This window comes from Lactuca serriola, chromosome 3 (genome assembly GCF_051521515.1).
Source record: "Lactuca serriola cultivar US96UC23 chromosome 3, Lser_US96UC23_V15, whole genome shotgun sequence".
NCBI classification, from domain to species: domain Eukaryota; kingdom Viridiplantae; phylum Streptophyta; class Magnoliopsida; order Asterales; family Asteraceae; genus Lactuca; species Lactuca serriola.
Genome location: NC_136410.1, coordinates 23,456,585 through 23,471,158, shown reverse-complemented (window position 1 = coordinate 23,471,158; position 14,574 = coordinate 23,456,585). Strand labels below are relative to the sequence as shown.

Below are 14,574 nucleotides of genomic sequence, written 5' to 3'. Positions count from 1 at the left end.
TATCATGCATTCAAGTTATGCCCATTGTCTAGAGGATATTATCTTAGATTGATCGAGTGAATCATACCCATAATCAAGAAATAGGTCTTCCTAAGTTGGCTTTTGTTTATGAACTTTCTACCTTTGGAAATTCACGTTTCTTGCTTAAGCTCAAATCCAATCAGTCTCCTCTTATCTTAAAATCGAAACATAATGATGGAGCCTGGAAGGAAAAGTACTTCTTCGTGAGGTGCGATTCTATCATTGGCAGAGATCTTTTGCCCAAAGCTTGGGTCATAAAGGGTAGGATCTATTTGTTGATTTTGAGGATCCAAGGATTTACTTTTCTTATTTTGTTTGTTTTGATGTAGGTTTCAAGTTCGAAGAAGCTTTTTCCATTGCTGAAGATACTGAGGATAAGGTCTCGAATTTCCTTGCTTTATCGGCTGACGTTCGATCATTCAAGTCCAAATGACTTATCCTCCAAGAAAGTTCATCTACTACAACTTCAATGGCCACCGGTAAGGTTCCTTTCTAGCCTTTCTCTTTATTTTTTTGATCTTGAGCTTATAAGGATCCTTAATAATTTGTAGGATCTAAGGCTACTCGCTCAAATGCTTGGTTTGCTTTGGCAAATCTTGAGGATGATATGTCTAGTGGCATGCTTGTTGTGAAGAAGGAAAATATCCCTCCATCTCTCCCTCCTAAGATGACTCAATTTGATCTTGTTGTGAAAACCCTTGCATCTCACAAGAGGAAACCCTCTGATGCATGGGATCTTGAGAATCTTGGAAAATATGAGGAATTAAGGAAGTTGATCTCTTTCTCTTAATCTGTAAGTGTTTTTCCCTCTTTGATTTTACTTTTTTACTTATCATCGTTTTTCTCAGGTTGTTGACCACGTCTCCCGTTCTACTGAGGATCTCAAAGTCAAGCTTGCTTAAACCAAGCATGTTTTGAAAAATCAGGAGGAGATCAACAAGGAGCTCTTGGAAAGGGTGGAGAAGTTGTCCAATAAAAAAGCTGAGAAGGAGGAGGAACATGTGGCTGATATGGATGAGGTCATAACTGAGGTGAAGGCTAGTGTCGCGGTGGCTGTTTGGGAGGCGAAGATAAAGCTTGCAAAGGATCTTGGTAACGCGGGATACTGGAATGTGGCCGAATGACGTGAGGCCCTGGCCAAGTTAACTGGCAAGCCTGTGAAAGCAAGTCAAGATCTTGTTCCGCAGTTGAAGGACGTAGGAGAGAAGGATAAGACGAAGGTGGCTCCAAGTGATGGTGATCAATCTGCAGCTCAATATTGATTTAGTTTAAAAACAATTTTATTAAATTTGGGTATGTAAGACAATATTTTACTCTCTTTTTTTGGGTTTGGTGGGCAACCCTTTAAATCTATGGTCGCTTTATATTTCTATTTGCATGGTTGATTGACATATAGTACTAGGATCTTCAAATAATTAGGATCCTGAAAAGTTTAGCTCCTTCAAATAATCTTAGGAAATCATTAGGAATCTAATAATTAGGAACGATTAGATTTATCAAGTAATTCTTAAAGCAAAAACATTTTTCAGAAAGTATCAATTTAAAACTTAGAAATATGATAACCAGGAAATATTATTTATTTAAGATCCTGAAGAGTTTAGGATCCTCAAACTTTAATTAGAAAATTTTAAAGATTTCTCAAAAGTTTAAAACAATGATAGATAGAACCTGGTTGTTACCAGTTGAGTTTTTTCTTAAGCTTCATGTTTCTTCCTTGTTCTTTTCCTTAAAAAGGATTCTCAAACTTCAACTTTAGAATTTAATGGGAATCGATCCCAACTTTAAAAAAAAAAAAAAAAAAAAAAAAAAAAAAAAAAAAAAAAAAAAAAACTTAGGATAGGTTCTTCATTTTCGTGGTGTCTTCGATAACTTCTGATGAGGGGATCCTTACTTTAAAGGTTCATCAATAAGGATCCTCAATTAGCCATAGCTTGGTGATTTTTGGAAAAGATTTTTACTTAGAAATGATCCTGATTCGGAAAGTACCTGAGAACAATGATAATTCTGTATGCCTTGCACACTATCTGGGGATGATCCCAATTTAAATTAACATGTTGGTGTTATGCCTTGGTAAATTACTGGGGAAAAATCTAAATTGCGTGATAACAAGAAAATGTTACAAACCTTAGGCATTTCCTGAGAAATATCCCAACTTGAGATAACATGTCAATGTTATGAACTTTGTGTATTTTTTGGGAAGATCTTAACTTGAGATAACATGTAAATGTTATGAACCTTATGTATTTTCTAGGGAAGATCCCAACTAGAGATAACATGTCATTGTTATAAACTTTGGATTTAACTTTAAGATCTTAACTTATTTTCGAAATAAGAGGGTTGTCAAGTCATTGCAACGTGAAATGATCCTCTTATTCACATCTCATAGTTAGATAACGTGCGTCCAAACGATCGATGTGTAGAAACCTTAACTCGTATGAAATAGGTAATTAACTCCTTAAACTTATAGGGGATTATTTACCCTTATTCGTAGGAGAGATGATCCGTCTCTATTCTTAGTTATTAGAATACTTACGTATTGCAATCGTTAAGTATCATAGAATGTTGTAGCTCCGAGACTCTTAAATGTCAGGTTCCTCAAATGTCAAGATCACAACAACATAAGAAAACATGAAATTTGTTAATATAAGATATTGATTTTCCAATGACACTTATATTTAGTCCGACTTTGAGGGTTTTGCAGACTCATGTAACATACTGTGGACTAAAGCAAAAAATAAATAAATAAATAAAATCCTAAATGTTCAAGTGCATGACGAGTCCGCAAAGGCATACTCCGCAGAAACCCCTATGTTGACTAGATGGTTAGTTTTGGAAATTCTCTTTATTTTTTCATTTTTTTGTAGTAAAGTTTGTATTTCGGTATTTTATTTTTTTTTTATTTCTAAAAAAAAATATGCATATTTTCATGTGGAAAGTGAAAACCATCCAAATCAATTATGTGTTGTATCACTATTAAAAAACCACATATTCTACGTAGTTGTTACCTCATAGCAATCATTAATTCTTAAAAAAGGTAAATACTAATTTTTTTTATGTTGTGACTCATATTTTCTTATTCAACAATAATTGACTTTTATACATCTCCTTAAATTCTATCACTTTCAATGGAGAACATGTGAACAGACACATATATCGTCTCTGTCTTCCACACAAAACACCTATATATACAACAAAAGCAGATGGTGTCATATGCTGCTTAAAATATTTCTCCTTTGTCGACATCAATAAGTTTTCCATCAAGAAATCTTGAAGTTGTTGATCAAGAAATCTTGAATGTGAAGCACGATATGCCGATGGATAGTTTCAACAAGAAAGCTCTTGCTTTCATGGAGAAGACGAAGAGATCTCCAAGCTTCATATGGCGGAAAATATGGAAAGTGGGTCGAGATGATCCTAGAAGGGCAATCCATTCTCTCAAAGTCGGGTTTTCATTAACTTTAGTCTCTTTGTTATACCTAATGGAGCCATTGTTCAAAGGGGTCGGTCAAAATGCGATTTGGGCTGTCATGACTGTCGTCGTTGTGCTTGAATTCACTGCTGGTAAGTTATATTTACATATATCTACACACACACACACGTACTTATATATTCATAATTTATCGTACTATAATTTCATAGGGGCGACCTTATGCAAAGGATTAAATCGAGGATTTGGGACGCTGTTAGCTGCGTCGTTAGCCTTCATATTCGAGTTTATAGCTAGAGAATACGGGAAGGTTTTTCGTGCTGTTTTTATCGGAGCTTCGATTTTCTTGATTGGTAATGTACAGATAAACAAGAATCAACTTATAATCTTTTTTTGGTAGTTTTATAGTAAAATATAGAAAAAAAAAAATTTAACTATTGTACATTTAATTTCCACAGGTACGTCGACTACATTCTTGAGATTTTTCCCTAAAATAAAAAAGAATTATGATTATGGTGTAGTAATATTCCTGTTGACATTTAACTTGATCACTGTATCAAGTTATCGAGTGGATGATATTTTGAAACTAGCCAAAGGGAGGACATATATGATCGGGATCGGTTCTGGGATTTGCATTCTGATGAGTCTTTTCATCTTCCCGAATTGGTCTGGAGAAGATCTCCATAATAATACCATTACCAAAATCGAAGGTTTAGCAAAATCAATCGAAGGTATATATATGTATAGACAATAAATTTAAAAATATTTGCTTTCGTGTGTTTAAAAAGATTACTTATTTGTAGATTGTTTGTAAACAAAATGTAGCTTGTGTCACTAAATACTTCAATGTGGAAGAACCAAATTTAGAAATAGACGAGACGATGGAGGATCCGATTTATGAAAATTATAAGGCAGTTTTGGACTCAAAATCGACGGATGAAACCCTTGTAAGCTTTTTTATTTCTTAATAATTGAAACTTAACACAAATAACTAATTTGTATGTTATTAATTATCTCATGAGCTAATTAAAAGATGTTACGAATGTTGAATATTGATACGAGCAGGCGCTCCATGCAAGTTGGGAGCCGAGACACTCAGTGCACTGCCACAAATTCCCGTGTCAACAATATGTAAAATTAGGAGGTGTTCTTCGTCATTTTGGGTATGGGGTAGTCGCTCTTCATGGAAGTCTACAAACCGAAATACGGGTATGTTTTTATTCGCCATTACTTATGTGATGATTATTGACTCTATATACCAAATGGCTAGTTCAAAAGATGTTCGACATCCATCACATTTCTATCGGGTTAATTATAGAAGACACAATTTAATCATTGAAAAAGTATCTTTAAAATAATAAATATTTATGTACTAAAATTTAGTATATCGATAATTTTTAAGTACAACTTTGCCAAAAAATTATTTTTTGTTGAGATCTAATAATATAATGTTCATGAGGGAAGATTCTTTTCCAAACATGTCAGATCCTTAGACTCGTAATATATAATTGAAATGCGAACAAAAAAGAACTCCATTAATGGTAAGGCTGATTTTCGTTATTTAAATATTTGCGACACTAGTGATCCAGATCAAAAAGGTATCTCCTTATTATAATAGTTGCCAATACATGTTATAAATACATAGTTTGATTTTTTTTTTTTTAATTTATAATCGCCCTGAAATTGGAATTTCACTACATTTCTAGTTCCTAAGTATTGTGTTCTTTTGGTTCTAATTTTTAGACTCCAATATCAATTCGACTGCTATTCAAGGATCCATGCATTCGCCTTGCTTCCGAAGTAACAAAAGCCCTAATGGAACTCGCTGGAAGTATAAGAAACCGACACCAATGCTCGCCAGAAAATATCACAGAACAAATCCACCAAGCACTGCAAGACCTCGACACCGCATTAAAGTCCCAACCAAGGCTCTTTCTTGGCCCAAATAGCCCTTATAATACACCTAAAATGCTAGCCATGCTTACAACTACGGCAAGACAAAAGTTTGAACATCATTTATCAAACATGAACGCAGACTCACCGAGTGAGAGGAAACCGAAGGGGGTTTCTGAGACCGATAAGAAGGTTTTAAGGCCAACATTAAGCAAGCTTGCGATCACGAGCTTGGAGTTTTCTGAAGCACTTCCGATTGCGGCTTTTGTGGCCTTGTTGGTTGAATTGGTGGCTAGACTTGATCTTGTGATTGAGGAAGTTGAAAAGTTGGGAAGGGTGGCTTGTTTTAAAGAGTTTAAACATGGTGGTGATGTGGTTGTGGACGTTGAGAGGAGAACAAAAACAGAGATTAACGTTTCTAGCTTTGCTACGGGGGAGTGAATTGAAGCGTATAGACATTAATAATTTTTGTATGGGTATAAGAATGTTAAGTGTTCAAGACCACCGAGGTAGTAAGATAACATAGTTTTGATCGTTTTTGGGTGGATTCGTTCCGTAGACAATTTGATATAAAGATATATCCGTACTTGTGTTAAGTTTCTATGTGGATATGAATTAATAAATTCTATAATTATTAATTAGTCAAGTACGAAGCTTTAAATTCTATCATATAAATATTATACTAAAGAAAAAAATTTCCAACATTAACATATAGGGATGAACTTGGGGCATATAAACTAAGTTGGCTAAATATCAAACCTCATAAAAATTGTTGGTCAAAGAAGGGATGCAAGTAAAAGAAAATTATAACTGATTTGACATTTGTATTTATTTAATTGGTTAATAATTCACCGAATGTTTGGAGAATTTTCAATATAAGAAACAAAAGCAGTAAAAGAACAAAAAATAGGGCCCTACCGGGTTCGAACCGGTGACCGGTTGATCTGCAATTAAATGCTCTACCACTGAGCTAAGGACCCACTTGTGATGTCAGCCTCCAAATAGATCATATTTAATTGATACTTTGCGGTAGGATTTTTTTTAACTATTACTGCTCTTTGTACCAAAGTAAAATTGGCAATTTATGTTCTAATATAAAAAATAAAAAAATTTCTTGTCCATCGAAATTTGAATGTGATATTACTCACTGGAATTATTAAAAAAACATTTCATGTATTTTAAATTCAGATAAAAAAATTTGACAATTTGCCAAATATCAATAATACATGCCAATAAAAACAAATAGATAAATAACTTGTGGATCCAAATGAATAACTAATTTTTTTGTGGTAACAAAAATAGTTCAGTATGATTAACATACTGATTAGTTATCATTACACGGTATTTGTAAAACCTTTTTTTGCTATAATAAAAAACTTGCTAAATACTTAATTCCTAATTGATTATTATATTTAAAAGTTATATACTATATACGAAATTATACGTTGAATAAAATCTAGTTAACTTGGGTTATTCCCAAAGTGCCCAGGCCCCAGTTACGAACATAAAAATCTATAGACTATTCCATAAGTGAAAGATCCTATTTGTTGAGGATAAGATGCAATCATGCAAATGAGTGGATAAAACTTAGGCTCAAGTTTGTGATTTGTTCCATACTTTTTTGCTCAATTTTGAAATGCATTTTTTGGTATGGCTTCTTGCATACTAAAAAGTGTCTGCCTCTTTGGTTGGAACGTCGGCAAAAACAAAGCCAATGACAAACCTCAACCCAATTACCATAATCTTGATCTTCCTTTTCCATCTTTTCTACTCAACAAAACTTTCCTCAATGGTAATCATCTTTTTCTTGCTAAAAGTTATAACACGTTAATGTTTGTGGGGTTGTAATTACACGGTTAAAACCCCACAATTCAGTCTAACTTTGAAATTTCAATTACCCAATTATGGTTGTGTTTATATTTTTAATGATCTTGAACAGGGAAAGAATTAAAATGTTGTTACAAAGCCACCTTGGATGGATTTAGTGCGACTTCATTTCATGAATGCAGTGATTTCAAGGGCCCGTGTGTGATAATCGGCTACACAGACAACTCATTCAAGTTTGGTGCATTCAATCCCGAAGGTTACCGAAGCACTGATGATTACTACGAGACTTTTGACGCGTTCCTCTTTTATTGGCCAGATGAAGAGAAAAATTACCCTATTGTGTTGCCTAAAGTAGGAGGTAGTGGTGCTGCCCTTTTTGATTATGCCCGAGGTGGGCCCCAGTTTGGGGCTGATGGGCTCTTGATCGGGCCACCACTTGCACCTGTCATGGGCGGATTTGCAGGGCCCGATACAAACTCTGGTGTTGGAGATTTGAGACAGGCGAAGTCGAGATTGGGTTTGTCTTATGCCAAAAGGGAAGATGGGAAAGAGTCTTTGTTTGGAGATGAGTCTAGGGCTTCTCTTGAAGAAGTGCTAGTTTTTTGTAGTCCTCAAATTGCAAGCTTATACTAAAAGGATGTGCTTTTAATGCCTTTATATGGTTGTACCTATGCTTTAGATGTTTGCCCCTTATTAATTTTGTAAATCCGTTAGCCCCAAGTCATTATGATTTGCTCGGTGTAGGTACAAGTGGGGGTGAGCTAAAATGCAACATCAGTCTCTATTTGTTTCATTGAGGCATAAAAACAAACACTTTGGGACACAAAGAAAAAGTTGTAAATGATATCATTGAATTTCAATTATGACTTCGACCTTGTATAATTTATCTTTCCATAAAAACTATAATAATCAAGCCCACTTGGACTTATTTAGTCTAAAATGATACGAGTTAGAAAGCAAACAATATAAATTATCTCATCACTCTTGGGCAGATAACACAGATTGATTGATAGATTAATTTTGAGTAAAATTAAAGATTTGTTGCAATCAAACATAAAACAAAAGAAAGATCGTAATTTTCATATAACAAAAGAAATCTTTAAAAGAGAGACAGTTCTATCCAGGGTTTTTTTTGGTGGATTGTATTTTGCTTTTCACCAAGAAAGACAACATATAAAGGGCAACTTTTTCAAGAGATGACAAAGCTGATCAGGGGATAAATTATCATTAAACTAATAGTCTAGGGAGTCTAAGTGAAAATATTACCAAAACTTTGATCCCCTCGAAAGGTCACGCAGGTGTGGTTCCAGTTTCTTGATTCAGTCAAAATCGCCCCACTCCTCACCTCCACCTCCGGCCGGCAATGGCTGTTTCGGCCTTCACGCCCATCATCCGTGCATCCCCATCTCCATCTTTCACACTATCTACATCTCAATACCAATCGAACTTTATAAGAACAAGAAAAGTCAAACCTGGGGTTTTGACCCAGCGACGATATTTACCCCCGATTGCTGCCCTCTCCGACCCGTTTGTTCTCGAAATTGCAGAATCATTGGAAGACTCTCTTCCATCTTCTTCTTCATCAGGTCTTCAAAAGCTGAGAGATTTTGCTTCAGAATCTCTTCTCTCCACTCCATGGCCATCTAGAAAAGACGAGCCTTTTAGGTTCACAGACACTTCTTTCATCAAGCAATCGGAGATCATACCGGTTTCATCTCCAACACCACCTGAATCTTCTAACCATATAAGTGCATTCGAGGATACACAATCGCTCAATTTAACTATAATCGATGGATACATCATTGATTCTTTATCTCAATTATCAGGGTTACCAGATGGGGTGTTTGTTGGAAGCTTATCAAGCCTAAGTTCGAACGAAATAACAAATAGGGTACTCGAATTTTTACCTAGTTCTGAACCAGGAGACTTGTTTTGGTCACTTAATGGTGTTGGGTCACCTGATTTGGTTGTGGTTTATGTTCAAGAAGGGTGTAAAGTTGAAGGCCCATTGCATTTGAGGTACATTAGTAATGAAGGTAGTGATAAGGAGTCAAAGAAGCTTCCAGTCTCGAATCCAAGGGTTTTAGTGGTGGTTGAGAAAGGAGGAGAGATTGGAATACTCGAAGAATATATAGGTGGTGATGGGGATTTGAGTTATTGGACAAATTCAGTCATGGAAATTGCAATCGGGGAAGAAGCTAAAGTTAGCCATTCATACATCCAGACTCAATCTCTGAACTCTGCCCATATCAAATGGACCTCCATTCGTCAGGTAATTGCTTCATTCCAAATATGATTCATTAAATCATTGAAAACATTCTTGAAATTGATTATTGTAGGAAAAATCAAGTACATACGAGCTAGTAGAAGTAAGCACAGGTGGAAAGTTAAGCAGACACAATGTCCACGTGCAACAAGTTGGATCAGACACAATAACAGGATTATCAACATTTCATTTATCAGGAAATGATCAAACACAAGATCTACATAGTAAAATAGTATTGGATCATCCACGAGGGTTTTCTAGACAACTTCATAAGTGCATTGTAGCTCATTCACTTGGACAAGTTGTATTTGATGGGAACATAAAGGTCAACAGGTACTTTTTCTTTTTCTTTTTTTTCCATTAAGACTATATGGATAAAAGTGTTGTCTGGATAACATAACTGATGTTAGAAAGCTGTTAGATATGCGCAACAGACGGATGCAGGACAACTGACAAGGAGTCTGATTCTTGAGCCACGTGCAACTGTTAATGTGAAACCGAATCTTCAGATAATTGCTGATGATGTGAAGTGTTCTCATGGAGCTTCAATCTGTGATTTGGAAGAGGACCAATTGTTTTATCTTCAGGCAAGGGGTATTGATAGACAAACAGCTAGGAAGTCACTCATTGTCTCCTTTGGTGCTGAAGTTATAGACAGGTTTCCAACTGCTGATCTAAGAAAGAAGGTTGAGCTTCATGTGAAGAAGTTGCTGGATCCTGTAGTCCCTTCAAAGGTTGCGAGTGGTGTCTGAAGTTTGGATTTGAAAAGCAATCAATATGAATATGTTTGAGGTTTGTAATGTTTGATTATGAGGGAGAATGAAGTTTTTGATGTGAAGATTGTAGTGTTTCCATGGCAGGAATGAAGAAACTGGTCATGATTTTAGCTCTGGTTTAGAGATGCCTTGGAGGCTGGACCAGGGAAACATTACAAACATGAGTTAACTTTTATTTTTGTGTAATTTAAAAAGTAAATTAAAAATACTTTTATATTTGCTGTCCTAGAATTTTAAAATGTTAAATATTTGTTTTACTTGACATTTAAACAGTTCCAAGTAATGATATAGTGCAAAATGCAAATTGTTGTGAATACCAAAATTTCAACACACAGAATAGTTGACTGGTTGTTATTCATTAGTGATGTTAAATTTATGTGAGATTATGTGTTATACACTTATACTATTATCGATGTCCAGCAGGGTCCAATAAGGCCCATGAAGTCGCTTGGGATGTTTTTAAAGTATTTGTAAGGGAGGACTGAGCGGTTTAGGGTGTACCAATGGTACCGCCGAGTCATGGCCCTTTCAATGGCAGATTGGATAGATTAATGGCGACGGGTTGGTGAACCCGTGAGTTATTATTGTACATGCATGTGATAAATATGATTTTTACTACTCAAGACAATTCAATATTCATGCAGAAGAGTTGATTCTCTGCCACCTTTCATGCATTATCCGTCCTTTTCTTTTTTCTTTTTTCTTTTTTCTTTTTTGTTTTTGTTTTAATATAACTTTGTATAAGTCTATGAGCATGAATACTCCACGCTTCACTCAATTCTAGTATGTTTTCTCTGTGAAATTTTATACTTCGTGCAATTCCTTCGGTTGCCTTCAATGGATTCCCGAGCAAAGCTAAACAAGACTATTCTAGCTAAATACGTAAATCAACGCAAGGCGTTTCAAGTCAAGATATTTCATTTTCTTCTCTAGGATTTCAAAACTCAAACTATAAGCAATACCAAAACTACCAACAAAACCAAAACTATCCACAACAATATTACCCGGTGCAACAATCTTACAACACATTTTGGCTTTTAGAGGTTTTTTCAAATGGTTCCAGAAACCCAATTCCAATCTTCTCAACCTGAGCATTTCCAGCTCCGTGATTCTCAGAACGTAGAATATGACAGTTCTGGTGACGATCCGATTCCCGAAAGAAACGAAGAAGAAGTCAACGAGGAGTTGCAACTCGTTGCTAAGAAAAAACGCAATTATACAAACCGCCAGAAAGTCAAGGAAATGGGTGGAAAGTGAAGAGTTGGATTTGGCTAAGGCATATGTCGATGTTTCTCAAGATAAAGAACGCGAAAATCAACAAAGGTTTGATGCATTTTGGGATCGGGTTCTAGAACATTTTAATGTTTAAATGGGAGGTTCAGATCGGTCACGACACCAAGTAAATCAAAATGGAAAGATATGCAAAAGAAATGTAACGCTTTCAACTGCATCTATAATCGTAAGATGAACAGTGTGCCTAGCGGGAAATCTAAGGTTGATGTTTTAAAAGCTTCACAAAGCGAGTATCGGAGGACTATTAATCAGAAAGCTTTTCCTCATGAAAAAAATCTTGGGAGTGGTTGAAAGACCACGCGAAAAGGACATTGGTTACAAAAGTTGATAAAGACTCCATGCCTCCTTCAAAACGAACCAAAACATCTTCATCCAACGCCTACACAGTATCTTCCGATGCATAGTATCCTCCCGGATTCCCCCAACAACAACTACCGTTTAATATTGAAGACTCACTGAGAAAAATAAAAGGAAAGAAAACGGCATCGTCATCGTCAACACAAATGAAATGTTTGATCTCGTCAACTAAATTGTCAGCATCAAAGCTTCAAATGAGGAACAGAGACAACGGTAACGGGAAGAAAAATTATGTGTTTTCCAAGCCAATGAACAAATGAAACCCAATTGTTGGAGTGGAAGATAGAGAACCAAGATATGCAGTATTTTCTCCAACTATGTGGTCATTTAACTGGAGGTATTTTGTGCACGGTGCTTGAAAGGAAACGTCAAATTGCAACTAAATATGGTTGGGAGTTGTAGAACTCGACATCATTTGCATGGAGAATTGTAACATCCATAAAATTCAAGCCAATTTAAAACTTTTTCAACCAATTAAAAACCATTGAAATTTACAAAGTATTTCAAAATACTTTCATATCAGAGTTCCCATAAATCATGATCATAAATCGAGGAAGTGTACGGTCACACATTCGCCTTTCCGCGGTCATCCGTTGTACCTGAAACAATAATCGATTAATGTAAGTTTGAAGGCTTAGTGAGTTACCCCCAAAATACCAATACACGCAATAATACACATATAATAACAAACAGCATACTATGGGTCCAATCATCCATCGGGATGGAATACCCCAGGCCCTCAACCATCGGGTTGGAATGCCAACATACTACGAGTCCAGTCATCCTCGGGGTGGAATACTCTCGGCCTACAACCATCGGGTTGGAATGCCCACACACAATACATATATATAACAAATATTATGGGTCCACTCATCCATCGGGATGGAATTGTAACGACCCGAAATTTCACGTCCAAAAATTTCGTTTATAAAACATTACATAGAAAACGTTAACAATTAAAACATTGTTTAGTTGAACCACTTCTCATCGAAAACCAAATTACAACCACAACATTCGATCAATCAAAATATCATAGTATCAATCACAGAATAAACTCGTAACTGCGGAAACAAGAGAGTGTGTGTGTGACATGCTGCTACCGCGCCGGCTCCTTTCCCCTAGCTGAGGAGGTACCTGAAACCAAAACTGAAAACCGTAAGCACGAAGCTTAGTGAGTTCCCCCATAATACCTCATACCATGCAAACATATAACAAACAACGTTCAGCTAGGAGTTACGAGCCTCGCCCACACTCGGGAAGATACGGGCCCTGCCCACACTTTGCTAGTCGGGAGATACGGGCCTCGCCCACACTTGTGAAGATACGGGCCCTGCCCACACTTCGCTAGCCGGGAGATACGGGCCTCGCCCACACTCTACTATCTGGGAGATACAGGCCTAGCCCACACTCCAACCTCGGAGAGATACGGGCCCTGCCCACACTCAACCGTTAGCCCATAATATACAAGTATCACACAGACAACAAGTATAAGCAACTCTATCATATTGACACATATATCATACTCGACTAAACCCAGAGATACGGGATCGGCCCATACTCTCATACTAACATCTTGTCTACACGGGTCGGCCTTGGTGCCTTAGACCCGTTTCTACTGAAAAGGAAACTCACCTCGAAATAGCTGCTAATCTGGTAGAGAACTGACTGCCTACTGTTGCTCCGGAAATCCTCCGGCTGCAAATCCCACAACATACTTAGTCAATCACTGCTAACTGTCCATTGGGTAAAATGACCATTTTACCCCTGATCATGTCATAAGTCAAAGTCAGAGTCAACTTTCAGTTGACCCGACTCGCCGAGTTGGCTCTCCAACTCGCCGAGTCCCTAACCAAACGACTGTCCTGGATCCCGACCCTACTCGTCAAGTTAGGCGTTGCCTCGATGAGTTCTTCTTCTTAACTGAGGTTCAAGTCCTTCATCCTACTCGCTGAGTTATATGAACAACTCGTCGAGTTCATCTTCATCCGAAGAACACTTTATGTTGTGACTCGCCGAGTTGTATGAACAACTCGCCGAGTCTGTTCTTGATCTAAGGAGATTGCCTTGAACTCGCCGAGTCAGGGCATGGACTCGCCGAGTTCCTCCATGGATGAGTTTAGCTTCCAACTCACTGAGTCACACCCCGTGACTCACTACACCCACTCGACACAACGAAAAGGGGACAACTCGGAGACTCGCGAGCAGACTCGCCGAGTCTGATGAACGACTCGCCGAGTCGTCGCCATGCATTCACTATATATGCGATTTGCTCGATTCTAGTCCATGCCATTTACAGATCTGGGTTCCTAGAGCATGAATGACACGTAAAGTTTCCAACTTTACGTGTAGATACTCACCAATGAGGGATTTAGGGCTCAAAATGCCTCAAAAGGTAGATCTAGGGTGAACAAGCAACATGGGTCCATAAAGGTAACAGATCTGAGCTCCTGGAGCTCAATCTTGCCTAGATCTAAAGGCCAATCAACTTATTTCGACTTATATTGCACATACAAGCTTGGGGATTGGCTCATGAATGACTTAAATGAAGTAATAAGCATAGAAACAGGGGGAAAACGGGTTATACCTCAAAGGAACTGCTGAGAGAGCACAAAGATGCTTGGATTCCTTCCCTTCCTCTTGATCTACTCCCCTTTTGCTTCAAAACCTTCAAGAACACAAACAATTTCTTCAAACTCTCAATGAACAAGCTTAGA

The 14,574-nt window shown here is 37.1% G+C and overlaps 3 protein-coding genes and 1 non-coding gene across 5 annotated transcripts; 3 read left to right on the top strand and 1 right to left on the bottom strand.

Annotated features, from left to right (window-relative positions):
• Positions 1-3,193: 3,193 nt before the first annotated feature.
• Positions 3,194-5,963, top strand: LOC145091686 (aluminum-activated malate transporter 12-like). The gene is made up of 6 exons (XM_079029461.1): positions 3,194-3,582; positions 3,661-3,801; positions 3,907-4,179; positions 4,274-4,395; positions 4,514-4,657; positions 5,192-5,963. Exons 1-6 carry the CDS (start codon positions 3,330-3,332, stop codon positions 5,780-5,782), a joined length of 1,524 nt encoding a protein of 507 aa, XP_078885587.1. The 5' UTR covers positions 3,194-3,329; the 3' UTR covers positions 5,783-5,963.
• A 286-nt stretch (positions 5,964-6,249) lies between these two features.
• On the bottom strand, positions 6,250-6,321 carry TRNAC-GCA (transfer RNA cysteine (anticodon GCA)). The gene has a single exon. It is a non-coding gene; the product is annotated as a tRNA-Cys (tRNA).
• A 598-nt stretch (positions 6,322-6,919) lies between these two features.
• On the top strand, positions 6,920-7,825 carry LOC145091685 (TLDc domain protein). Its single transcript, XM_079029459.1, has 2 exons — positions 6,920-7,133; positions 7,281-7,825. The coding sequence occupies exons 1-2, from the start codon at positions 6,992-6,994 to the stop codon at positions 7,799-7,801; spliced, it is 663 nt and encodes a 220-aa protein (XP_078885585.1). The 5' UTR covers positions 6,920-6,991; the 3' UTR covers positions 7,802-7,825.
• A 590-nt stretch (positions 7,826-8,415) lies between these two features.
• ABCI7 (non-intrinsic ABC protein 6) lies at positions 8,416-10,426 on the top strand. 2 transcript variants are annotated; one of them, XM_079029458.1, is made up of 4 exons: positions 8,416-9,440; positions 9,508-9,767; positions 9,856-10,226; positions 10,295-10,426. In XM_079029458.1, exons 1-3 carry the CDS (start codon positions 8,532-8,534, stop codon positions 10,184-10,186), a joined length of 1,500 nt encoding a protein of 499 aa, XP_078885584.1. In that variant the 5' UTR covers positions 8,416-8,531; the 3' UTR covers positions 10,187-10,226; positions 10,295-10,426. The 2 variants fall into 2 exon arrangements, with proteins under 2 accessions (XP_078885584.1, XP_078885583.1); XM_079029457.1 differs by having other exon boundaries at positions 9,856-10,426.
• The last annotated feature ends 4,148 nt before the right edge of the window (positions 10,427-14,574 follow it).